Source organism: Topomyia yanbarensis, chromosome 2 (genome assembly GCF_030247195.1).
Source record: "Topomyia yanbarensis strain Yona2022 chromosome 2, ASM3024719v1, whole genome shotgun sequence".
NCBI lineage: Eukaryota > Metazoa > Arthropoda > Insecta > Diptera > Culicidae > Topomyia > Topomyia yanbarensis.
Genome location: NC_080671.1, coordinates 172,775,894 through 172,803,890, shown reverse-complemented (window position 1 = coordinate 172,803,890; position 27,997 = coordinate 172,775,894). Strand labels below are relative to the sequence as shown.

At 37.6% G+C, this 27,997-nt stretch overlaps 2 protein-coding genes across 9 annotated transcripts in view; one reads left to right on the top strand and one right to left on the bottom strand.

Moving 5' to 3' along the window:
- The first annotated feature begins 31 nt into the window (after window positions 1-31).
- On the top strand, window positions 32-22,693 carry LOC131682138 (uncharacterized). Its single transcript, XM_058963384.1, has 3 exons — window positions 32-194; window positions 20,473-20,689; window positions 21,805-22,693. Exons 1-3 carry the CDS (start codon window positions 115-117, stop codon window positions 22,114-22,116), a joined length of 609 nt encoding a protein of 202 aa, XP_058819367.1. The 5' UTR covers window positions 32-114; the 3' UTR covers window positions 22,117-22,693.
- Window positions 22,105-27,997, bottom strand: part of LOC131682134 (E3 ubiquitin-protein ligase lubel) — a 52,464-nt gene continuing 46,571 nt past the window's right edge. For 7 of the 8 annotated variants that reach the window (XM_058963373.1, XM_058963378.1, XM_058963376.1 and 4 more), the window contains 2 exons: window positions 22,799-22,967; window positions 22,105-22,458 (listed from right to left, as the gene is read on the bottom strand). In XM_058963373.1, the coding sequence (XP_058819356.1) occupies window positions 22,429-22,458; window positions 22,799-22,967 (199 nt within the window). In that variant the 3' untranslated portion in view covers window positions 22,105-22,428. Of the gene's footprint in view, window positions 22,459-22,798; window positions 22,968-23,035; window positions 23,205-27,997 lie in introns of all 8 variants that reach the window. The other variant, XM_058963374.1, reaches the window with a different exon arrangement.

The window sequence follows — 27,997 nt, the reverse complement described above, 5'->3', positions numbered from 1 at the left end:
AGATGAGATCAGTCACTTTTGAAATTCATCTTTTGTTCTTGTTATCTTCTTGGCATTATTATAACATGCTTGTTTGTTTATGGTTTTGTTCGGTTTTTGTATATCTTGTGTAGAATGAACGAATATTTATGGGAATTTGCACAGAATCTGCCGAGTGATAATGGATTTCAAATTGTCCTGAAGACAGCGTTAGCGTAAGTTTTCATTTTGTTACAATATCAGTATCGCCAGTATGATGTGTTTATGAAAATAAGGAGTTATGTCTGAGAAATTTTATCCAGGGCCGTAGCGTGCGGTTGGCGGGCTTGGCCCCCGCCAAGGGCACCAACATTGGGGGGCGTTGAAATCTTGATTTGCTTACTAAAATAAGTGAGGATAAGTCATAGAATAAGTGTAATTTCCATGTTCACACTAAATTATTATGTTAAAGTTGAAAAAGAAAGCCAATGGTCTGTTGACTTCACTAAATGTGCCAAAAAACGCGCTATGGCCCTGTCAGTCAATATTCACATTAAATGGTGTTATTCTTAATAATAAAGTGAACTATAGGCACTTCAAAATAGTTCATGTGGACTCTTCCCACAATAGGCATACTTTTCAGTATTTTCAAAGCAAGAGTCATCCTCATGATCTCTCTGTACTTAAGGGAACTGGAGGTAAGATGGACATGTTAAAGTTATACTCAAATACGACATAGAAAAAGATTGTTTTGTCAACATGTAATGACAGACTAACAGACATAACACTGAGGAAATCCCCTCAAAAAACATCGATCCGACAATTTTCCCAGAACACTAGCTCCACCTTTTATTCACGGTCCCAAACACTCATTTACTGGTGGGTTACCCCTCAGGTTTGGGAACAATTTTTCACTAGTGGTCTATCCCCCATATGCTTGTTCATATGTCAGTGGCGCCATAATTTCAAATGTGTCCACAGTTCCAACTACAAATATATTTGAAATGACCGTTAAAGCGGACGAAGTTTTGTTTGTGAGTGTTATGTCTGTTAGTCTGTGATGTAATACTCTATTTTGTAGTTCCGTATGTTGGTTTTCGAATGTTCAGAGGGATTGTGTTACAAAAATCAATAAGTATATCTTTTTTTTTTTAAAGAAATAGAAAACGAAGAAATTTCTCCACTTTTTCAAACTGCGGTTGAAACGGACATATGGTGGGGGTAAGACGGACATGTTGGAGATATGATGATCACAACACGAAGTAGCATAATTTACTGTTTCAAACGGATGTTTTGAATAAATTGTTGGCCTAATATATATGCGCAATTCGAGGTGAAAAATTACGATTCGGGGTCTAACATAGAGTGGAAGCAAATGATGTATTTTCAAATGAAGGGCTCATTCAAGGGGTGAGTCTCTTAGAACAATGTGCCATGCACGCTGTATCACCTACGACTCGCCTACGATAACACGATATAAGAATACGATACACAGTAATACACGATCATTTTACTCGATACCACAATGTGTGGCACAATGAGACACACTTCTGACAACTCAAAAACTGTCAACAAACTGTAGTTAAATAATCATAACAACCATTACTTTTGTTTTACTGAAAATCATGACACATCGTGGCACATTGCGGCACAAGCTACCACGCTACCAATTCCGTATTTAGCATTTTTCACATTCATGCACATTCTGCAGTCTACTAAATGTCAGACCTCGACTAGCTGGACGGCTAGATTTTCGTTTCCATACGCGAGACATTTTCCTATAAGGATGAATCAATCGAATTGATAGACTGTCCGTCTTGCTCCGCAAGCACACATATTTTTTAAACGATTGTACTTATTCACTCAAAAATCAACGTTGCTGTTATTTTCAACGAAGTTGTCACTTAAGAGTTACATTATCGAAATAAAAGAATGAATCCGTGAAAAAATTGATTTTTTGCACAATAAACCTTAAAACAAGAGACTTGATTATTCCATCCGCACGAAAGATGCACTACTGATAAAGGGCGAACACGAAATTATTGCGACACCGAAAATGTCATGCCAATTTTCTTACAATGTTTAAAATCAAACCAAAATTTTAGGGTAGTTTTATACATATATTTACTTCAAAAATCAAAAGAAAAGTTAATCGATGGAGCCTTGAGTGTAAAATTGAACACATTTTCGCTTGATGCGCTCCATCAAAGTCTTTACAGTGTCATCCGGTACCAGTTTCTCAATTTTTTTTCCATTTTCTTAACATGTCCTTTTCGTCTTTGACTGTCTTCTTGCTCTTCCGAAGTTCCCGCTTCATCATTGCCCAGTACTGCTCCACCGGGCGCAGCTCCGGACAGTTTGGCGAATTCATGTCCTTTAGAACAAAATGGACAGAATTGGCCTCATACCACTCCAGGACACTTTTAGAATAGTGGCATGATGCCAAATCTGGCCAAAATAGCGGAGCTTCGTCGTGTTGCTGCAAGAACGGCAAAAGGCGCTTCTCGAGGCACTCAGATTTGTAGATCTCGCCATTTACTGTGCCCTTTGTCACAAAAGGCTCACTCCTCAGTCCGCAAGAGCAGATGACTTGCCAAATGAGATATTTGGAGGCGAACTTCGACATTTTCTTCTTCTTAAATTTGTCGTCCACATAGAACTTGCTCTTGCCGGTGAAAAACTCCAACCCCGGAATTCGCTTAAAATCGGCTTTTATATACGTTTCGTCGTCCATCACACAGCAGCCATATTTTGTCAGCATTTTCTCGTAGAGCTTCTGTGCCCGAGTTTTGGCCGTCGATTGTTGCCGCTCATCGCGGTTTGGGAAGTTCTGTACCTTGTATGTATGTAGTTCAGCTCTCTTCTTTGCATTCTGGACGTAGCTCTGCGACATGCCGATCTTTTTAGCCAAATCACGGCTTGAGACGTTGGGATTTGCTTCAATCATCCGCTTCACCTTTCCCTCCGTCTTTTTGTTCTCCGGACCCGGTTTTCTTCCAGCTCCTTTGCCGTGGTCCAACGTCAACCGCTCCTGGAACCGCTTCAACACTCTGGAGACCGTTGAATGGTGAATATTCAACATTTTTCCCAACTGCCGGTGCGACAGGTCAGGAAATTCCAAGTGTTTGGAAAGAATTTGTTCTCTCGACTCGCGTTGGTTCAACTCCATTTTCGTTGAATCGAAAAACACGACTTCGAGTTTGACAGCATGTAAACAATACACATCAATGAGAAAGTGTGCTAAATTTGATTGATTTTTACCCAATGATAAAAAAGTTATGCCCTGTTGAATGCGTCGCAATAATTTCGTGTTCGCCCTTTAATCAATGTTTGCTTAAATTATACACGTTTAATAGTAGTCGAAGCATATTGAGTGTTTCATAATTCAAAGTTATTCATATAATTGAGTTCACATATAAAGCGTTTGAATTTTAAAAGTTATATGCCTAAAATAGCCATATGTCCGTCATACCCCACCTGTCCGTCTTACCCACAGTTCCCCTAAACACAAGTGGGACAGCATGCAGACGTTGGTATGTGTTATTCAAGTTATCTTTGCACTGTGTAGCCAACAACCTGTAGCTTAGGCTGTCCCAAAAAAAAATCGATGTTCGAAAAGTCATGGTGCTCAACCCACAGACAAACAGACGTAACACTCCAATTTTTACCATCGCTCATATTAGAAAAAACACATTTATTTATAATACGTTAGTGTGCAGGAACCCCACATGCAGCGATTTGGCGCTGCTGATCAACCATTGATGTTTGCGCGTAGTAGCCGGGGGAAAATTACATTTGGAAAATCTGTTGACAGTGTGAGTTTGTTTTGAGTTGTGTTTAGCTAACATTGGATAAAAAAAATTGAATTGCGACTTAAAAAACGTAATGTATTGGGGAAAAGCGAACCAAACTTATTCTGAAACTATGGGGCAAGTAAACTTCACATAAAGCCATACATCTTAGTATTAGTATGAATAATCATTTTAGGAACACCAGGAAGATATTTCGATGAAATTTACGTAGAAGTCAGTGGTCACCATCATGCGTTTTTAAGTGGCGAAACAAAGCTAAAATTCTTTACAAGCTCGAAAGGGAATTATTAAAATTTGTTCGTTTGACTTCCAGTCTATCTCAAAATCAGAATGATAGATTATTGGCCCCCATTTGCTCACCAGATTAAACAATAATCCACGTTCCGTTTTCGATCAAAATTTTTCTAAAATGCGACAAACAAGTTTGGACTAGCTCCAGCAAATCAGCAATATGCTATATTAAATGTACAGGATAAATGCAAAATAAAAGATTTAACTGATGTAACTCTCCTAATTATTTTTAGAGCAATTTTAAATTCTGATGCGAAGACACAACTAATCATTTGAGTGATGGTGTGCAAAATTAGTTCGTTTAATAATTCCTTATTTAACCTTCCGGAAGTCGCGCAAATGGCTCACTGAACGAGCAGCCGCAGCTGCCCCAAGACGATTTCGCTAGATTTTCAGAGCACTGTGCACTCAGTGCACTAGCGCGACATTAGTGTTTTCCAAAAAAATATAAGAAATATATTACACAATTCGGTAGTGTTTCTTACCATGGTGCACATATCTCTCATCGTAATTTTTTTTTTGTATGGTCGAAAAGATTATCAAGACATTAAGTGATCGCGGTCTGTCTCAGTTTAGGCGTGCATTCCTGTCAGTGTCCGTAATAACGTTACGTAAATGCCAATCAATATTTGAACAAAGATGCGATTGCTGAAATGATGACAACCGTTAGGCAATTACACACGACGAGAAAGTTGCAGAATTACAACAATATAGTAGGTTGAATGGCAGTATTCCTCTACCGCAACTTATCGAAGCACATTTCACGAAAACAGCCGTAAAAGGTTCCAATCAACTTCCGATAGCGAGTCTTGATCGTTACTGTGACTAAAGCTTTTATCACCGCAGTTCAACAAAAACAAATTATCTTTTTAGAAGCTTGCACCATTTGACAGGTAACCAGTGCGGCGTCGCTGTCTACGATAAGGTTAGCGCAAAAATTGAGCAAGAATGCCGATAGATAGCGCTGATGACATGCAGGTATGATCTTTTAAATCTGATCGATGAAATTTTTGAATAATTCCTCGAAGTGTTATGTCTGTTTGTCTGTGCTCAACCCTATAATGAAAGATAAGCATATTTTAAGCACGTTTGTAGAACAAATCAAGTTTCTAAAAAATCATCTAGAGGTTACGCAAATGCGATTTATGAAAATGGTCATTTTTGAGCAAAAGTCGATTTACAGAAAACCCCATTTTTGATTTGGATGAAATTTTGTGCCAAGATAGTTAATCATGTTCCCTACCGTCAAAAATTCAAGTTGGGCACCTTTAAGGAAAAAAGTTATTTGAAAAAAAAATTTCCTTGCCCAAACTGAATTTTTTTCTTCAGTGTATTTTTATCGAAAACTAAACCAATGAAAGTCATAATCATCTCAGAATCCGATAAACCTCAGTTTGTGAGAAGGTATTGTCTAATTTAGCAACTAAGCATATTTTTATTAAGGGGTTAACTACTTTTTCATTTTTCATGAATTCGAAATTTTTTTATTACTTTATCTGAAAGTACAACTCATTGAGAATGTTTTCCCAAATTTTTATAAAGATCCGAGAAATAGATCGAAAGTTACAGCGCTTCCAAGGGCGCTTCGTCTACCAAGAGCAGTGATAATTTGAAATTTTAAACTCGATTATCTCGAAATGTCGTTTTACTAAAAATGGTTTTTCCCTGATCACGATTGCCGAAAACCTACTCAATAAATTTTCTTAATTTTTTTTTTTCAATTGATCATAATTAATTTTTCTCGTACTTTAACCACAGACTAACAGACATAACACTATGAGGAAATGAAGATTTCGTCTGTTACGGTGTATATAAGATTTCTTTTAACGGCTTTGTCAGTCTTTTGATAAATAATGGAACGAATTTTAATATTTGTCCGACGTTTCGATGCTTTTTGGCATCATCTTCAGGGGAAACTAGTTTATAATGTCATGATTAGTCTGGTTTTGGGTTGATACATAGTTCTTGTACTTACAATATAGTTCGTCCTTTGTCTAAATGCTTTGATAAGCTGAATGTCTGAGATATTGTTTGTTGTTCGTACATCTGTGCGTATCTGGATGGACAATGATATAAATCTTACGTAATATGTGCCATAAGTTGTAAAAAATAAAATAAAAAATATAAATTTTGAAATATTGCTTATAAGTCGCCAAATGTAAATTTTGGGTGAACCTATTATTTCAATTATTTGCGCCCTGTTGTATATATATATATATATATATATATATATATATATATATATATATATATATATATATATATATATATATATATATATATATATATATATATATATATATATATATATATATATATATATATATATATATATATATATATATATATATATATATATATATATATATATATATATATATATATATATATATATATATATATATATATATATATATATATATATATATATATATATATATATATATATATATATATATATATATATATATATATATATATATATATATATATATATCAACGCTTTTTCTTGAAAAGGGCGATACTAGCAGTGACACCATTCAAAGAAAATCAACAGTGAATATTTCCAGACTTGGTGTTATTTCCTATTTACGAACTATTGTGTTTTTTACATCTTAGATTGCATAATTCAGTGATCGAAACCAAAACTTCATAAAGTAATTATTAAAATAAAATTTGTTTTTGCTAATGAAATTGACAAAATGATAGTATCGCCCCTTTGCCGATTGTTTACTTTTTCGGTCCCACTTATCAGCATTGAAGTATCGCCCTTACGTTTTTTTACAATAACTACCGTTTTAACACCAACGATTTCGTCCGGGTTTTTTCAATAGTGGTCATTGTTACTATTTACAGCTGTATCAGCTTGATAATCCTAAAAAATACGAAAAAAAAACAGTTTCGCCTCTAAACTGCTAGCAAAAAAAGTATCGCCCTGTTTGTTTGCATGGAGCGTGGAGGGCGAAACTTTCAATAAACAAACAAAAATACAGTTTCGCCCGTTGTATTTTTTGTTGTAGTTTAAGAAAGAAATATCGTAGAATCCAAATTTTTAGGTTAATTTGTTGCGTTTTAAAGCCATCATTCGCATGTATGAAAAAAGCCTGATGTTTACATTTGTAAGTATCGCCCTATATATATATATATATATATATATATATATATATATATATATATATATATATATATATATATATATATATATATATATATATATATAATATATATATATATATATATATATATATATATATATATATATATATATATATATTTATATATATATATATATATATATATATATATATATATATATATATATATATTATATATATATATATAATATATATATATATATATATATATATATATATATATATTTATATATATATATATATATATATATATATATATATATATATATATATATATATATATATATATATATATATATATATATATATATATATATATATATATATATATATATATATATATATATATATATATATATATATATATATATATATATATATATATATATATATATATGCTGTGTGTGCAATGGCGGTCATAGTTTTGGGCATCGATAAATAGTCGATATTGTTGACATTTGGCTCTTTAGATGGAAAGAGAAAGCAAGAGATTGTTCAACGTTACGTTATTTTTTGTTGTGTGTGTTTTCAACGAGTGTAGTATACCAGCGTAAGTTGTGTTGAGACCTTCAACATCTTTACGGCGGTTGACAGTGTTAGGGGTGTTGTAAATATGACACATCTCTAAGAATGGGAGTGTGGCGGTGTGGAAAGTGCGGTCTATTACAGTTGTGTTTTCTAGATTGAACTTGTGCTCCATATCAATACTATGTTCTATCAGTGCTGTTTTGCCTTTCAATTTTTCTATATCTCGTTAATGTGCGCGTTTGATTGAATCAGCTGGTCTAGTTTGTTTACATTCGTTTTGTGGCCTGCTAGTCTTGTTCTTAATTTGTTCTTTGTCATACCAATGTAGCAAAAGCAGCAGCTATTGCATGGAATTTTGTAAATAACATTATGTTGATCTTTGATTTCGATTTTGTCTTTAACGTTTGAGTGGAATATGCTCTTTTACGTCTTTTACGAACTTTTTTTATTTACATTCGGACGGTATAATCAAGATAATAATTTCAAAACAGCGTAATAATTTAATGTAAACGCAAACAAGTTAATTCGTCATTTTGTTGTTTCATAAAATGATGACAAATAGTGCCGAATGCAAAGTGCAAAATGCATGGTTTGATTTGAGTGCGCTTCTAGTGTGAGTTTTTTCTTCCCCTTCCCGCCGCCCTTGAAATATCTTTCGCATATGACAATTCTCGAAAGTCGTCGATAATCCTTAAATACATTTAGTTTTGTGATTGTCATTTTTTACTTTACATATAACAAAGGCGGGATTGGCGTAATTTGTTTATTTTTGACAGCATATCATATTTTTACCGGAGAGGGAAAAAAACAGTCCAGTATCATTATGTGCATTATATGCAATACAAATAGCGCTACCATAATATCTAAATAATAACTAAAGGTATTCACAAATTAGCATGTGCGCCGCTTGTTTGAATGCCGATGATTCCAAAAAATTGATCGGTTTACAGATGAATTATTTTTATAAAACAAAAACACCAAACCCCTAAAACATCTTCAAAAATGAATTATCGAAATTAAAAAAATCTGAATGAGAAAATTTTCACTGTAAACAAATTTACGCTTTTTTTAGAAATTGGTCTTGTATAGAGATTGATCCGCCATTTTAGACCCACAGACCCAAAAAAATTGGTTTCAACGATTTGTATAGGAGCTGTCAAGTTGTTCCCCCTCTGTGTTCGTCGGTATCCTGGTTGAGCTGCTGTGCATGTTGATTAAATGTCGAACAACCTGGTGTCTGGTGAATGGTGGGATGATCTATTGGTGCATGTATTCATGTTTCGTCCTGTCTGATGTTGCTCTTGTTTTTGTATTTCTGTATCAGCCGGTTGATTAGGGTTCTCGGGTAATTGTTGTTTTGAAGATGCGTATGGATGATTTTGGTGGTGTTGTGCTTATTATTACTGTCACTGCTGGTAAGAGATGTAACCTGGTGGATGAAGTTGTTTGCAACGTTAATTTTGTGCTTCATTAGGTGGAATGAATAAAAGTTTAGCATTCTGCCCGACGCGATGGGTTTGGAGTACCATTGGGACGATATTGTCTGATCTGCATTCCGTATTAAAAGCATATCCAAGCACGGTAGCTTATGTTCGTTTTCGCATTCCATTGTGAATTGTAACCGGTTGTCTTGCTGGTTGAAAATGGCTAGTACTGTGTCCTTCGAATCTTTGGGTACTGCTAGGAACAAATCGTCTACGTATTTCCGGAGAATGGGTACGGCAATAGGTAACGATGTTAGGTCTTTTGATATGATTGATTCAAGAACTATATCCGCTAATATAGGAGAGAGCGAGCTGCCCATAGCTGTTCCGTAAGTTTGATAGTAGAATTTGTTTTTATAGCGGAAATTGCTTGCTTGCATACAATACTCTACCATTTCTAGGAACAGGTCCAAATTTATTTCCGTTTGAATTTCGCTCCATCGCTCTATAATGTTCTTGATAACGGATTGTCTTGGTACGTTTGTGAATAGAGAGGTCACATTCAGTGATATTAGAATGTAACCTTTGGGTAGGTGGACCTCTTTGATTTCTTCGCAGAACTCAAAGGAATTCTTGATATTGTGTTGGCTTTTTAGTGACTGTTGCAGGATTTGTGCGACACACAAAGGACGAACTATATTGTAAGTACAAGAACTATGTATCAACCCAAAACCAGACTAATCATGACATTATAAACTAGTTTCCCCTGAAGATGATGATATTAAAATTCGTTCCATTATTTATCAAAAGACTGACAAAGCCGTTAAAAGAAATCTTATAAACTATGAGGAAATTCCCTCAAAAAACATCGATCCGACAATTTTCCCAGAACATTAGCTCCATCTTTTATTCACGGTCCCAAACACTCATTTACTGGTGGGTTACCCCTCGGGTTTGGGAACAATTTTTCACTAGTGGTCTATCCCCCGTATGCTTGTTCATATGTCAGTTGCGCCATAATTTCAAATGTGTCCACAGTCCCAACTACAAATATATTTGAAATGACCGTTAAAGCGGACGAAGTTTTGTTTTTGAGTGTTATGTCTGTTAGTCTGTGCTTTAACGATTCCTTTTTTATTCATAAATTTTTGTTTCATGGATAAAATTTTTTTAATACAATTTTTGGAGTTTAAAGCAGCGATTTTTTACTAAAATGCAGGAAAAAAATATTATTTGTTCAACTAATCGTTAAGGTACGAGGTATACTCTTATACTAATGGAATTTTTTGAGTTTTGGGATTTTAGATGATCTATTGGTCTCCAATCGTGATCACCGCAAGCTCTTAAATAAAAAAGGGGTACTATCAAAATATTATAAGTTTGATGTAATGAAATCATTGCTTTATTCCTTTACGTAATTTCAAACTTTCTTCACATTTTTATCACTAAAAGGTATGTAACCCCTTAATCAAGAATCCCATTGAAAAGAGTTTATGTCGTTAAACAAATATTCCATTATTAATTTTTTATTTTCTTGTTTAGTGCTGAGGAAGAATCAAAGAAAGAAATAACCACTACAACATTATGTATTGAATTTTACATAATTATTTATTTATTTTCATATATTACATTTGTCTTAAAACAATCGCTATTTTGTATTAATTCTATAGAAGGAAAATATTTTTGGTTCATCTTCTGAATTAGAATACCTTTTCGTCTCTACTTTGCCCCCAGGAATAGGCACAAAATTGTGGAGTTTTTGAGTTCCAGATATTGTTTTGGCGTTATTATACAGCTCTTAGAGTTTTTCTGATATTTTGTTGTACTGTTCAGTGAATATGTAACAGAAAATTAATTTTGTGATATTTTTATCAGTTTGTTCAACTGCCCAGTTATATAAGTCTCGGGGACTTGTTATGGTATTTCCATAGTAGCGAGCATTCGCTTGAGAGTGCCACCAATAGCATCACAGGGTCATTTTCCATGGGATGCTGCAACAAAACGCCATTCTGCGCTTAACTCATACTTTGACTGGAATCTACACAAGCTTGCAAAGTTTTTCTTATTTTAATATTGTGCTGCTACTCCATCGTCTGATTAAAATTAATTTTAGAAAAGTTTGTCAATTGTTTCATAAAATTTATCACTTTTGAGAGGAACAAATGAACTGCAGTCTTCAAGTCTTTCAGTCTTCTTGTCTTCCAGTCTTACAGTCTTCCAGTCTTTTAGTCTTTCTATCTTCCAATATTCCAGTCTTCCACTCTTCATTCAAGTTTGTTATGAATATATACCAAATTTGTTACCGATACTTTAGTATGTATCAGGCATCTAGTAGCTGGTAAAATGGATTCTGAGATGATTATGACTTTTATTGGTTTAGTTTTTGATAAAAATACACTGAAAAAAAATTCAGTTTAGCAAGGTAAAGTTTTTTTCAAATAACTTTTTTTCCTTGAAAGTGACCAACTTGAATTTTTGACGGTAGGTAGGGAACATAATTACCTATCTTGCAACAAAATTTCATCGATATCAAAAATTGTTTTTTTTTTAATTTTTAAAATCGATTTTTTTCGGTGTAGGAGTCAATAAATTTTTTTTTCAATATTTGACTAATTTTGTGAAAATCACTCCTACAACATTTTTTTGTAGGATTTGTCATTTTCAAAAGACAGTCTAGATCATTTTTGGAAAAACAAAGTATGCAAAATGGCTTTTTGTGACAAAGTTCTCATGTACAGAAAGTTGCATTAAAATCTGAGAGGGTGCTGCTAGCAATTGTTCGATTTGGCGTGAAATTCGTCTATTGTCTATTATCATGACAATTGCAGGGTTATTGCGAAAATTTTACACTAAAAACACAGACTAACAGACAACACTCGAAAATAATGCTTCGCCCACTTTATCGGTCATTTTAAATATATTTGTAGTTGGGACTGTGGCCGCTGTTGAAATTATGGCGCCACTGATATATGAACAAGCATATGGGGGTAAACCACTATTGAAAAATTGTTCCCAAACCTGAGGGGTAACCCACCAGCAAATGAGTGTTTGGGACCGTGAATAAAAGGTGGAGCTAGTGTTCTGGTAAAATTTGCGGAACGATATTTTTTGAGGGAATTCCCTCATAGTGTTATGTCTGTTAGTCAGTGCTAAAAACCTGATTGGTTGAGGTTTGAACACATTATTTCTTATAGTGCATTCGCCTTAACTCTCTAATGCTGCCATTCCACGCGCAAATGCCCTTCCACTGGCTTTTATCTTTTGAATTTTGCCACGCATGTGTCTGGGTACACAATAAGCACGTTTGAAATTTTCAAGGTAGGACCATGCTTCCATTTGCACAAATGCATCGCAAGTGATTTATGTGAATGTAAAACAAGCGTATGCGTTAGGAAAAGGCGACAAATTCCCACACTGAGAAATAATAATATGCATAGTTAGCATACTTTTTATTCCCGTCTCTTTTCTTCTGCTATGATTTTTATGCATTTTCATGCATATACTTCTAGTAAGCATTCAATGAGTGGATAGACCGAATATGTTCAATGCATAAAATTTACAGCAGAAAAAACGAGAGGCAGATATAAAAGTATGCTATCGATGCATAAATAAAATACTGCGTGCAGTAATAAGGATTTTGTTTCGGGAGTGGCTCTAATTTTTTTGTATAAATGTATTAATTCTGATGACTTGAGATAGTCACTAGAAACTTAATGTAATTATGAAAAGTTCTTAGTGAAAACAAAAACAATAGACAGTAAACCCCTAAAAATATGATATCCGTTACAAGAACGGGTATAGTGCATCGATGAAGTGAATTTGATTATTATTATTAATTTACAATTTTCTCTAGTTACAAAAACTAATATTCAAGAATTCAAAGTATTCATGGGTGCCTGAAAATGCAACGTATTCTAGACTACACGTTTAACCCTCCGGCACTCGCGTGATTGGCTCCCCGAATGAGCAGCCGCTGTTGCTGAAAGAAGATATCGCTAGAGTTTCTGAAGGTGTTGCACAAAATAGAACGGCGCGAGTGTCGGATGTTTAAAAGGTGTAAACCCCAAAATTGGAATGAATAGAAATATATCTAAAATACCCGTCTCACTAAACTTTACACGCAATTGTTAATCAAATCGTGTTCCGCCGTGACGGAGGACAAAACCAACATCAAGGTGATTCGATCACAGATCCTATTTGTTAATGAAATTGATACTTTTCATATCATTTGACTTACGAATAAAAAATATTACAGGCTGATTTTTCTAGCTCGGAAGAATTCCTAGATCCCTAAAACTATGCTCAAAGTCAAAATGTAAAGTGTGGGCCAAAAACTACTGATAGCTCTATTTACTTTCAGTATTTTGAAACCGTTGAGACTTGATAAGATTACCTAGATTAAGCAAATTTTATGTGAATGCAAAAGCGTGAACTTAGTTCATTGGAGACTAAACCATCGAAAATATTCACAGGGTGCCTTTGGAGGAACTTTTCGTATAAATATTCCCCACAACCTGATGACCAATAAAATTTAGCATGGCTTACACTACACTAAAGAATTTATAGGGTGCTTTTCATTACTGTTTGTGTACGGCTGAGAATAGAAAAGAATAGAATCTTTTTTATAAAAACGGTGATGGAAATGAGAGCCTGTCTCTGTATACTTTCTCTTTCGGTTACTATAGTGCTATTACAAAATGGACCAACAATTTCACAGTATATATCTAACGTTAATAGAATTTATAAAAACATTACGCTTGGGCGACAGTTCTTGAGATGTCGCGCTGGTCTAATAATTCAGATGTCGTGTGTTCTAGCCCCGATCGGAATGATTCTTGGCATGTCAGCAGGATTGTAGCACTAGCCATTCAATACTCTAAATACCAAGAATAGGCTTCGGAAATTGATTAATCAAAAGGCGAAAATTTCGCAACGGGATTGTAGAACCAAAACCTTTTTTTTTTTTTTTATTCATTTCGTTTATTTGATAGGCACAAATGCGTTAGCTTGGCGGTGCCAAATTCTTTTGTTTTTACATTTTTTATATTTTAAAACTAGGAGGTTACAATGTTGAAATATTTTTTTAAAAAAGAAAAATTTTACAGCTATCTTAAGACTAGAAATAAGATTCTATATACAAGAGAGGGGGCGAAAGATTTTTTTTATGAAAAAATTTTAAAACAAGGAATTCAATAGTAATAATTTTTAGGAAATATTTACAGTTATCTTAAAACTAACAATATAGTTTGGAACACAAAAGGGGGAACAAATATTTATGAGAAAATTCGCAGGTGTTTTAAGACTAGGGATACAATACTATTTACAAGATGGGGGACAATAGTTTTAACAAAGAGGTAAAATTACAACTATCTTAAAACTAGGAATACAGAATACAAATTTGAACTTTTTTAGCGGAGACTTATGCTTGGTCAAGATATTCAGAGGGGGGCTGTAGAAGCAGTTGTATCAAGGACAGGGGAGAGAAAGCGTAGATGGTGACCGGGAGAGAAGAGCAAAACTTGCAACTTTCGCTCAAACGGGAGATCAGCGAAAGATTACCGCCTCAGTCTAGTAGGTCGGATTGGCGGATGGTATTCTTCGGACCCGCGGGGAATCCTTCAAAAGTCATCGGACCTTGAGTCGCTCTCGCTTCAGTTTCCGTAGTGGTAAGTGCGACGGCGGTTACATAGTTGCAGTCTGGAGCTGATCGGTCCCACAAGGCAAGAGAAAGCTTCTAAAACGAGAAATAAAAAGAGAGGGGCTAAATTGGGATATTTGTCGTTTTTATGAAAGTATAAATAAGGGACATATAGGGGAAATCACGATTTGCCAGCATATCTCGGACTGGGACATTGGGTGGTCTACCTCGGGCCCGAAGGGAATCCTTTAACTGAGACCTGGCGTCCAAATACCCGGCGCATACCCAGACAACGTGCTCGATGTCGTGATAGCCCTCGTCACAAGCGCACAGACTACTCTCCGCAAGCCCAATACGCCGCAAATGCGCATCCAAGGTGTAGTGGTTGGACATAAGTCGGGACATTACACGAATAAAATCCCGACCCACATCCATCCCTCTGAACCAAGGCTTCGTTGATACCTTTGGGATAATGGAATGTAGCCATCGTCCAAGTTCCCCATTGCTCCACGAGGTTTGCCAACTGTTGAGTGTCCTCTGACGACAAATACTAAAAAATTCGTTGAAGCAGATTGGTCTTTCGTATATGTCACCATTTAATGCGCCCACCTTTGCTAATGAGTCGGCCTTTTCATTGCCCGGAATAGAGCAATGAGAGGGGACCCAAACAAAGGTAATTTGATAAGATTTTTCAGATAACGTACACAAGGACTCCCGTATCTTCCCCAGGAAATATGGGAATTGCTTTTTGGGCTTCATCGCACGAAGAGCCTCGATGGAGCTGAGGCTGTCCGAAATGATGAAGTAGTGATCTGTGGGCAGAGTGTCGATGATCCCAAGGGTGTACTGAATTGCAGCTAACTCTGCGACGTAAACTGAAGCGGGATCATTGAGCTTGAATGAAGCGGTGATAGTATTGTTGAAGATACCGAAGCCAGTGGACCCATCGAGATTTGATCCGTCAGTGTAGAACATTTTGTCACAGTCGACTTCTCGGAATTTATTATAAAATATATTGGGGATCACTTGCGGGCGTATATGGTCCGGGATTCCACGAATCTCTTCCTTCATGGATGTGTCGAAGAATACAGTAGAATCAGAAGTATCTAGGAAACGAACACGGCTGGGAGTATATGAAGAAGGATTAATGCTCTGTGCCATGTAGTCGAAGTACAAGGCCATAAATCGGGTTTGAGAATTAAGCTCGACGAGCCTCTCGAAGTTTTCAATCACCAACGGGTTCAGAATGTCGCATCGGATGAGCAATCGATATGAGAGTTCCCAAAATCGATTTTTTAGCGGAAGAACGCCCGCCAGCACTTCGAGACTCATCGTATGGGTCGAATGCATGCAACCCAAGGCAATGCGCAAGCAACGATACTGGATTCTCTCCAGTTTGATGAAGTGTATGTTCGCAGCGGAGCGGAAACAGAAACACCCGTACTCCATCACCGACAATATCGTTGTTTGGTATAACCTGATCAGGTCTCCTGGGTGAGCACCCCACCATGTTCCAGTTATTGTTCGGAGAAAATTGATCCTTTGTTGGCATTTCTGTTTCAGATACCTAATGTGACATCCCCAGGTACCTTTAGAGTCGAACCAGACCCCGAGATATTTAAATGTGAAAACCTGGTTGATCGTTGCACCCATTAATAGAAGCTGGAGTTGCGCCGGCTCACGCTTCCTAGAAAAAACAACCAACTCAGTTTTCTCCGTGGAGAACTCAATACCCAGCTGAAGAGCCCAAGCAGACAAATTGTCCAAGGTATTTTGTAATGGTCCTTGCAAGTCGGCAGCTTTGGGCCCTGTAACAGAGACCACCCCGTCGTCTGCAAGTTGCCTTAGCGTGCATGAATTGGCAAGACAATCGTCAATGTCATTCACGTAGAAATTGTAGAGCAGGGGACTTAGACATGAGCCCTGGGGAAGACCCATGTAGCTAAATCGCGATGTTGTTAAATCGCCATGCGAAAAGTGCATGTGCTTTTCAGACAACAGGTTTAGCAAAAAGTTATTTAAAATTGGCGAAAGACCATGCTGGTGCAGCTTCTCTGACAGAATGTTGATAGAAACTGAGTCAAAAGCCCCCTTAATATCCAAGAAGACTGATGCCATTTGCTCTTTGTTAGCATAGGCCATTTGGATTTCTGTAGAAAGCAACGCAAGGCAATCGTTCGTCCCTTTGCCTTTGCGGAAGCCAAATTGTGTATCTGACAGTAAGCCATTTGCTTCAACCCAATTGTCGAGGCGAAACAAGATCATTTTCTCGAACAACTTCCGAATACAGGACAGCATTGCAATCGGCCGATATGAGTTGTGGTCGGAGGCTGGTTTTCCTGGTTTTTGGATGGCGATGACCTTCACTTGCCTCCAGTCATGAGGGACAATGTTACCCTCAAGAAACTTGTTAAATAAATTCAACAAGCGCCTTTTTGCAGTGTCAGGTAGATTCTTCAGCAAGTTGAATTTGATTCTGTCTAACCCTGGGGCGTTATTGTTGCATGATAAGAGAGCAAGTGAGAACTCCACCATCGAAAACGGTGTTTCGTTCGCGGTATCGTGAGGAGACGCGGCGCGGTACGTTTTCTGTACCGGGACAGAGTCCGGACAGATCTTCTTGGCGAAAGCGAATATCCAACGGTTTGAATATTCCACGTTCTCGTTGGTACTATTACGGTTACGCATACGTCGAGCCGTACCCCAAAGAGTGCTCATCGCTGTTTCTCTCGTTAACCCGTCGACGAACCGGCGCCAATAACTACGTTTTTTGGCTTTCATTAGACTCTTCATTCGCCTTTCTAACGACGCGTACTGTAGATAGCTAGCGGGTAACCCGTCTTCCCGGAAGGCCTTATATGCAGTGGACTTTTCCGCGTACAGCTCTGAGCACTCTTTATCCCACCACAGGGTGGGAGACCGTCCATGGGTATTCGCGCTGGGTACTGGTTTAGTCTGAGCTTGATTCGCACTGTCGAGAATCAAGCCAGCCAAAAACCTGTACTCTTCCTCCGGAGGAAGTTCTTGAGTGGATTCGATTTTAACGGATATCGCGGTCGCGTAACTCTTCCAATCAATGTTCCGTGTGAGGTCATACGAGACATTGATTGTTTTCGATGGTCTTGAACCGTTAGCAATTGAAATCACGATAGGCAAATGGTCGCTACCGTGGGGATCAGGGATCACCTTCCACCTACAATCTAACTGTAGCGATGTCGAGCATAGAGATAAATCCAACGCGCTCGCGCGTGCTGGTGGTGTAGGAATCCGCGTCATTTCTCCCGTGTTTAAGATGGTCATGTTGAAATTATCGCAAAGATCTTGGATTAATGTTGATCTATTATCATCATGAAGACAACCCCATACCGTACCGTGCGAGTTAAAGTCTCCCAGAACTAGCCGCGGTGCCGGTAAGGATTCCGTGATATTACAAAGCGTTCGGTGCCCTACCGAGGCTCTAGGAGGAATGTAGATGGAAGCAATGCAAAGGTCTTTACCTTTGATTAAAACTTGACAAGCGACAATTTCAATGCCTGGTGTCGAAGGGAGGTTAATTCGGTTGAAAGAATAGCACTTTTTGATCCCCAAAAGTACTCCTCCATAGGGGTTTTCTCGATCCAGACGAATTATATTAAAGTCGTGGAAGTTGAGATTTATATCGGAAGTTAACCAAGTTTCACATACTGCGAAAGCATCACATTTTAAACTATTTAGTAAAAATTTAAAGGAATCGATTTTCGGGAGGATACTTCTGCTGTTCCACTGTAGAACAGTGATCGAATCGGTGACCTCGTTCGATGACTTAGCCATCGAAGGATACGATCGCTGCAAGGAGGGGCCATTTAGTAGTCAACTGCTTCAACAATGTTTGCACTATAGGGAGAAAACGCATCAGAAGGCTTTTAAGAGGATCAGTAACATTGAAAGCTGTGAAAATTAAGTCCACTATGTCAGAAAATTTCATTAGTCCGCTACTGGACTGAGTATCTGTTTGAAAAAAGGGGACACTTGGGGTTTTTGGTGTCCCTGGAAGTGGTGGGTACTCCTTGTTAGAATTAATATTTCCAAGTCCTGGAGCAAATTGCTTCGGCTTTTGTGCATCACTTCCGTTGGATTTATTGATTGCGGTTGGCGCACTCTGAGTGGACGACACCTTGGCACCCTTACGAGGCAATGTAGGGGAGGCTAGATTTCTCCTCTTCCTGGATTCCCCTGGGTTAACCAATGATGTTCCCTCTTGTGGGTCGTCAGATTCTTGCTCAACGCCAGCCAAAAGAGCAAAGGAATTTTCGGAAGGGACAGATGGCGAAGCATTCTTTAGCATTTCTGCATAAGAGTGCCTCGAGCGATCCTTAAGGGAGCGCTTAATTTTATCCCCGCGCTGCTTGTACGCCGGGCATGACTTAAGAGCATGCGGAGGGCCCCCGCAGTAAATACACTTCTCAGTTTCTCCACCGCAAGCGTCATCCTCATGCTCTCCCTCGCATTTGCCGCACCGTTTTTTATTGCCACAATAAGTGGCTGTGTGGCCCAGTTGCTTGCAATTGCTGCAGTTCATTACCCGCGGTACAAATAGGCGAACAGGTAGGCGAACCTTATCCAGGAGGACATAGTTGGGAAGAGCAGATCCGGAGAAAGTCACCCGAATCGAGTCTGACGGAGAATAAGTTGTCTTATCATCTTCAGTTTTTGCGGAATACAATTGCTTGCATTCCAGAATTTTCACCTTTTGAAGTGAAGGGTCCTTAAAGCAGCCAACCCCGTACTTCAACAGGTCTTCGCACTTTAGACCCGGTTCGGCGACGACCCCATCGATCTCCACAACTCTACAAGGCACATACACTTTGAATTGCTTCGTAAAACGCTCGCTGCGAGCAATCTGGTTTGCCTGGTCGAGGTCATTTACTATAACGCGTATCTTATTAGCTCGAACACGTGTTATCTGAGCCACGGACGGGTAGTTGGCAGTCAGCTCCCGTGAGATTTCTAGAATATTGGGCGATTTCGTGTTGGGCCGGAAATACACCACCCAGGGTCCAGTCGAACTGGCTGGGTATGTTTTAATACGGGGAGGACTGGGGGAATCAGGGGAGGGAGTAATTTCGGGTTTATCCGGTATATCCATGGGAATATCATTCCCATCCAATGTTACTTCGCCCTCGGCCATTTAGGCACGAGGATAACACGTGGTGTAAACGAGAGATGAAACTTATATTCAGGGGAAAGGGCAGAAGTAGAGACCGATCGGGGAAAGGGAAATGAAAGAAAAAAAAATACTTAGCTTATATAGCGGCGATTCCGGCTATTCTGGTATTCACTTCACCAGCCTGGGCACCGGCGAACAAAGACTGCCTCGAACAATGGTTGACCTTCACTGACAATTTATTCTTGTTCACTTTATGCACAGCACCAGAAAACGAACTGCTTCGATCGAGAGCTCGGAGAGTTATCCACCAACCAAAACCTTTTGGAATTATGAAAGAAATCTGTTTTGCAGAATGGTTGTGTCCAGCGAGTTTTGTAGCGATGTGCCCCTATTTGAAATATTAACTAATTTTCATAACTCTGAGTAAACAGACATACTGGAAAGTAGTCTTTATTTCTTGTCAATCTAATAAAAAAGAGTTTTGTATAGGAAACGTTGTCTCTATGTAATTCTTTTACAGAACCGCTGCAGCACAGGCAAACTTGGGGAAAACCAACAACAAATGGATGTGTCGAAAGTGTAAGACGCTCTGGATGCACGGCTACTTTCACGTAGACGAGATTAAAGCCACAGATAAATTTGATAAGGTGTTGTCAACATATGAAGTTAAAACAAGTTTGTCCAAGAAACAAAAAACTTATATGGAGTATATGCAGAGCAGAAGGAACACTACTGTTGTAAGTAATATTCTTATTTTTTCTATTTCTATATTTTATTATTATAATTCTGATTTTTTGCTAATCTTTTTGCCTTTCTCGTAAAACGAAAGGTCCAAGCTCCAAAAATCGGCTCTCCAATGACCAAGTGTTATATTCGATTCAATTTATTGAGATCGGAAAAGGCTTGTGTGTATGTGTATGGGTGTATGTGTGTAGGTATCATTTAAATCCACAAGTTTCTCAGAGATGGTTGAACCAATTTGCACAAACATAGTTTTAAATTAACGGTTCCGGAGCTACGAGTTGAAAAGTGTGGTCACACACACCAAAGTCCAATATAAATTGGTACCACCATGATTTCCAAAGGATGCAATACATATTAAAATGGATGCAGCATTTCTTGGATTACCGGGTCTAGATCTCTAATGACCAATCAAAGTAGCTTTGACCACATTAGGCACCTATGACGGTTCATGATACCCCGTCAAGTTTCTAAATTAACGCCACGCCTATTTTTCAGCGAATTCTTGATCGATTTTTTAAAATTTGATTTCAAATGGAATATAAAATACTCTCATTGACTGCCATTGTATTTTATTCAGATCTGACTTTTGGTTCCGGAGTTACGGTTGTATGCTGCGGTCACAGGAATTTCCCATATAAGCTGGTTCAATCATAATACGTCAGAAGTTCAAATCTATCGAAATGGACATCACTTCGATTTTTAAGTCTAGGTTAAATCAAAGATTCTTTGAATGTATTGTCCAGTATCGATATTTCCGGAAGACCCGGGTGTTCTAAAACTAAAGTCACATTGGTTCTTCGGCGATGACTGATCCAATTTTTACTAACCTAGTCTCAAATGGAAGGTATAATATGCGTTTGAATGTTTCACCTCCCGACCTCGTCCCCTACCTTCCCCTTACACGTTCTCCCCGCCTCATTCAATGAACATGACAAGCTATTAAATCATAATGTGGATAAATGAGAAGCGCACAACTGCCGCACTAGGTGGTTGAAATAGGTCTTTAAAATATATTTCATAGTGTTTTTATTTGTTACTCAGCAATATTCTAAGTATTTATTTCTGAACAAAATTGCAGAAAATATATTTCACATTTCACTGTTTTCAGAAATATACGTGTCATCTATGTTCGTATAAAACTAGAGCCACCGTAATCAACAGTAGCTCATCAGGTCAGAACCAGCCTAAGAAAGAATCTGCAACAACAAAAGGAAAAACTAAAACTGACAAACGTAAACCGAGTCGCGATCGTAAAAATAGTCTACCGAAACATGTGTCAGCTCAGTGTGCAGGTAAAAAGAAACAAGCATCAATATTTAGTTCTAAGAACACGAACCAGTTGCAAGCATTGGCAAACATGCTTAAAAAGGGTTCTACCGGGATGTCATCTCAAGATCGATTAAAACTATTGTTGAAGTGAGGCTTTTAATTTATTTTCGTAGTGGTACACGAATTCTAAAAAGGTGAGTTTTTTGGGTCCCTTGTGTTGTACTCATGAGTACATTGTGAACCTCTGTGAATCAAAAACTTTTCATTACTTTAGCTCACATTTCAAAAGGAAACTTAACACTGTGTAATGTAGTGTAATAAAGTTGTTATGTTTATCGGCATGAGTTAAGTTTTTATGCTGTGCGATAGGCTTTACTGATTAAAGATTTTAGCAAACTCCTTATGTCGCGGATGCAAGCGATGATGCGAATATATCTGTTAACCACTTTTCTCTGCAGGATTCCTAATTCAATGGAATTTGTTCTTTGACAATCTGGAATGAAATTGTACGTAAAATAAGATAGTTATTAAGTTGTAATAAGATTATTGTCCGATGATCATATTTACTACGAAATGATGAAAGTCAGCATTCGACTTACTTGTCGTGTTTTCTGCTCCATGTCCAGATATAGAGCTATTAGTTAAGTTACATAACAAAATAAATTGTCCACCTAATTGCAAAATATATCGTCATGTACATAAGGTTAAATAAAAGTAACTGAAAATAATTGAACCCACGCTTCTAAGTCACAGTGCAGAGTGAGGTTTGTATGTTATTTGGTATGAAGCAGTAATTAGGCTGGGAATTTGTTAGTTTGGTCATCAGTTCTCACCTTCTGGCACATTTCGCGGTAGATTTCGTCGGTATCCCAAGGACCGCGTTCAGGTAGTGGTATTCCCCGTCTGCGCAATTCCTGGACGCAATCGGTTAGGTCCAGGATTGGCAGGGGATCGATCTGTGCCTTGGATACCGCACCTACCAAATACTCTACGTAATGCGTTCTGGAAGAGGTAAGTGAAAAGAAAAAAAACGCACTCTTAGTAGCGTTTGAGCTCGTGCCCACCCTCACCTGCGCTAGAAAATCGCGATAGATTCCGTCCACGACTCCGATTGGTCTCGGTGGCATACGTTTGTTGGCTCGACGGACGATCGATTCGAGATCGTCTACGCTCAGCACGTCGATGGGGTCGATTTGGTTTAGCATCGTCAGCAAGCTTAAATATTCTATGTAGTGGGCACTAGAAAACATAGGCGTAACAAAATATACAAGTATCAGATAAGTACGCCTAGAACCGTGTTACAATAATCTCTGTGTGCTACTCTGGTAGAGATCACTGTTTACGTAGAATGTTATACCTGATGTAACTGTTTCTAGGAACTGAGTATAGTGTTACGTTTTTACAGCTTATAGGAACGGAATGAACGGTTTAAGAAATACTCTGCTCTGGTGGAAGCATTAGCAGACATAATTGAAACGTTACGTTGACATTGTAGAGTCCTATATATAGACATTACATTGATAGTCATTTCCTGTTTGTGTTGCGTAGTATATGATATCTCATTTCTTATTTTAATTGCGAGATCTTCAATATTCAAATAAAAACGGGCTATAATATGCATACTTATTTATTATTTAATACTTTCCAAGATATGCTTTCTGATGCAATTATGAAATTAGTAGATCGTAAGATGTGGTAAGACTAGAAAAACTCTAGTAAGAGAACTGCGGAGAGAAAAACAGCATTTTTGGCGACGTATGCCCCGGCATTGTATGGCAACACGTCCAATGTTATAAGGATAGGCAATGTTCGATTGGATTCGTTTTTTGACAGTTAAACGCGAATCCAATCGATCCAAAATGGAGTCTCCGCAGTTCTCTTTCTAGAGTTTTTCTAGGTAAGACTATTCGTTATCCTATACCGTGAATTCTAAAATTGAGCCTACACCCGTCGGGGAATTTATTTATCTATTTTTGGAGTGAATTTCGTTTAAATGTATTTTGACATATTTTTTATTTTGATTATAGAGGCTTTAACCTTAAGGTCATTCACCTCTTTTCGGGTTAGAGAAATCTCTTTTGGAAAAATCCATGTGAGCTGCGTACAAGGTAATCGAATTACCAACTACGCTATGCCCGTCCTTATTTTTGACATATTTTTGATTGACTTTACTATCAAAACTGTGTTCCTAGAGATATATGTTATTCACAAAAATAATCACGGCATCACATATATATTATGTACAATAAGTAATTGAGTAATAATATCGATTTTTTTTATACTTGTTCGCAATTTTATTAGATCACATTCAAATCGCTCATAATAAATCATTCTTACTGTTCAAGCAGCAGTTAATTGCTTACGATAGCATTTTCTAAATAACATAAATTTTAAATGATTTTGCTGGTAAGGCGAATTTATTCTGATACATTTTGAGGTACGCTCAAAATGGGCATTTTTTTCAAAATAGGTATCTATGCTAACCCCAAAAAAGGCAAACTAAAATCGTGGCTTCAAGAAGCATCGCGCGAAAACGCTCGATCATTTCTATTCCAAATTACAAGTTCATCCAACCTGCATTTAAGTGTTTTTTACTCAAAATAATAGGCTAATTAATTTCATCCCGGGTGTAAGTTCGATTTTGGAGTTCACTGTATGGATCTTGTTAGGAACATCCAACCGTACATGTGTAATAGATGGTTAGTGATACACACAATATCTGATCCTAGGGTTTAGACTATTTGTCATGGGAATATAATTTTGAAGTAGAATACTTGTAACGTTTCAATCTAGAGCCCCGTTCCAAAATTTTCGGCCAGATTTTACCGAATATTTCAACGTGAATATCTGCCGTTTTACAGAATAAAAAAAACAGATTTTTGTACCATCTGATTGAAAATATGCACACAATTTTGTAACTAATTACGTAGAATGTACAATTACTAAAAATAACGGAATTTATGGATTTTCTGAAAGCAGTAATAATCTGCGCAATGATTGGTACGTACAATTCGCCCATGCAGCGAGTGGTGCTAGGATTGCCCCTTTGTCATCCAATCAACTGCGACACGTGTATAAAAACGGAACATTGGGAAAAAAATTGTCAGTTTGCGTTCTGACGTCGCAGGCATAGCAGCTGCTGCGTTTCATGCCAGTTCGCATTCTTTGGTGGCAATACATTCCACGACTGCCTGTGCTGATCTTCTAAATGTAACTTCCGCGAGATTAAGCTCCATTTCAACTTTAACTAGTTGTTCCACCTGCTGAGCTATGGGTCTAACACAAGTTTTCTTACAATCAATCGAAGTTGTGTTATCCCGTGGCACGGGCACTGTTGTTTCCATTGGCAGACTACTTTCAGTGCGTAGCCGGAGGTAACGATACAATACTGTTTGTGCACGGAATATAGAACAAAGCGCTTGCTTGCTTTACTGGTGGCTATAGCGTAGCGATTTTTTGCTTCTGCTTTGTGCGAGGTCACAAGATAGACTGATTAAAAGTACTGTCCTGGTACTACTATAATTTCGGGTATTATCATACGTGACAATTGCAGAGTTATTGTGAATATAAAGTAAAAGTATTTGTATTCTTTATTTGTCTCTTAAGTTGCTTTATTAGTGCATGCGACGCTTTGAACTGGCCACTAAAAATATACGGCTAGACGACTATATTTTGATTCCACTATTCAATATTCGCAAGTAAAACATATGACTTGCACTTATGCTAAATTCATTCTATAATCTTGAAGAAAGCACTAGATGTTTAAATATTTACCATTCCAATGTACATGTATCATTATATCGGGACTCTTGCCAGATATACCGAAAAAGCTGCAACCATGCAGAAGATAGGAAAAAATTAAAAGCCTACGTGTATTATACTTCACTTCGGTTATGTCTCTGACATTATCCACCCATCTTTTTTCTCTCATTATATAACTGAAATTTGTCGGAAACTTGACAATACAAATGTCATTGTTTCCAGAAATCTATCCGCCAATAACGGGAGTCAAATAGGAGACTCATTAGTAGGGTGATGCCGTATAAGTATACAGAAAAAAGGAAGAAAGTAAACATAAGTCACGACAGTAAAGCTGTTTTAGTAGAAAGACGCAGTTTAAGTAAACATAAGTGAAGTTGTTGTTATTGGTCGATGATTCTCTAATCCAAACTGGACACTTAGATGTGTATGTGTGTAGACAGGATACTCAAGAGCGACATACAGTTTTTTAAAAATTTGGTTTGAAACGATGACACACTCACAAATGGCAAATGTAACGATTGTCTTTGAGAAACAATAATATAATAATAATAGCTAACAGTTTGATTGTAGAAGAAAATAGAACCGGAGATATAAAAAAAGCGGCAAAGAAGTACGATAGACTTGTTTTTTCGTATTTTGTAATAGCGATAGCAAAGCAGCGAGCGCAAAAAGAATATCGTGATAAACTAATTCGCTCATTCTCCGGCGTTTTTATTTATCCGGAGATATAACACGTTGTATTTATCCGGAGAAGTTGCGTGAGTGCCAATAACTTTTCGTGTGATAATGTGAGTTTTTATTGTCGCAGTAGCAATGTATACGGGCGCATTTACTCATATGAGCGATAAATATAATGCCTGCCCAGAATTTTGGATCCCAAGCTACAATAACGGCGTTGAGAGGATAGAAGCTGTGCAGCGTTGTTTTGCACGTTTTGCGCTCCGTAGATTGCCGTGGAGTGTTCCCGTCCGACTACCTAGCTATGAAAACCGGTGTCTGTTGATTCAACTGGTGCCCTTGTCTGTATGTTCGAAAGAATACAGCGAGAGAATTGTTCATCGCTGACACTTTGCAAGGTCGTTTAGATGTCTCAGCTATTTTGAAGTAAATCAACATAGACGTCGCATCGAGTATTGCGTGAAAATATTATGTTCCGTTTACCGTTCCAATGCACTAATTACAGTGTACATGGAACCATCGCTGGTCTACAAAGAGTTTTTGTCGCCTCAAGTTACTATTTCAACGTGTCTCGATAATCTCTGTGGATCTTTTAACAACGTTTATTTGTTATTATGTTGGAAATAAGATAAGAACTAAGACCAACAGATTCAGTAAATGCCAGCATTATAATTATAAATCTAAATTTACTATTCTGGGTATGTCTACGGTATGTCGACCAGACCGCAAGGATAAGTGTGCGTTATACAGAGCGAAGGAACGGGTTATTAACTAAATGAAATGGCTACATATACCGATTCCGATAGTGAGGTAGTGTACTATACTACCGGAGCGGATCCAGAAAATTTTTTTGGAGGGGGTCCGAAATTTCGATTTTGAAATGTTCAATATACAATACGTAATATGTAATACACTTTTTTAATTAAAGCCAGTTTTAGTTGTCGAATCTGGTTTGGAATGATTTGGAATTTTCGGGAGGGGGGTCCGGACCCCAGGATCCGCCACTGCTATACTAATATGATCGGAAGATGGCTGATATGAATAATGTTATGTGACAAAACATTGATTATCTAAAATAATGTATTGAGATTTAAAAAGTTCTAATATACATATCCTATGAAGCCACCTGCTCACGTCTTTAGGCCGCTACCAGATGTCGTTAACGGAATCTATTGGACTGTTCAAATTGGACAAAGGCTAGTCTAACATCAGGAATCAGGAATCAGTAGCGTCTGGCTCAAATGGCACGTTCCCCATGTTGATCGGAGATTTGTGCCTTGCCAAGAATCGTCTTTTCATCATTTTCCTGATGGGAAGGATTGGGGAAGTGGTAAGGTTAGGGGTAAGGAAAACAACGACACAGAACAATTAAAACAGAGCATTCTGCACCCCCGGAGTGATGCTGAACGATCTGCAGGTGCTACAACAGCAGGAATAAAACTTCCAAGCCCCGGAGGGATTTAGAACCTCTACTCAAACAGTGAGCGGATATATCAACACCCCCGAGGGGATATTGAGATAACAGAACGACAACACCCCCGAAGAGATATTGTCATTCAAATACGGCTAAAAAACTATAGCTCTTTACCACA

What these genes read in the sequence shown, in the direction of transcription:
- LOC131682138 (XM_058963384.1), top strand. Translation starts at nt 115, where the DNA reads ATGAACGAATATTTATGGGAATTTGCACAGAATCTGCCGAGTGATAAT. An exon ending in GTCCTGAAGACAGCGTTAGC is followed by an intron (nt 195 to 20,472) that starts GTAAGTTTTCAT and finishes ATTCTTTTACAG; the next exon opens with AACCGCTGCAGCACAGGCAA. An exon ending in GCAGAAGGAACACTACTGTT is followed by an intron (nt 20,690 to 21,804) that starts GTAAGTAATATT and finishes CACTGTTTTCAG; the next exon opens with AAATATACGTGTCATCTATG.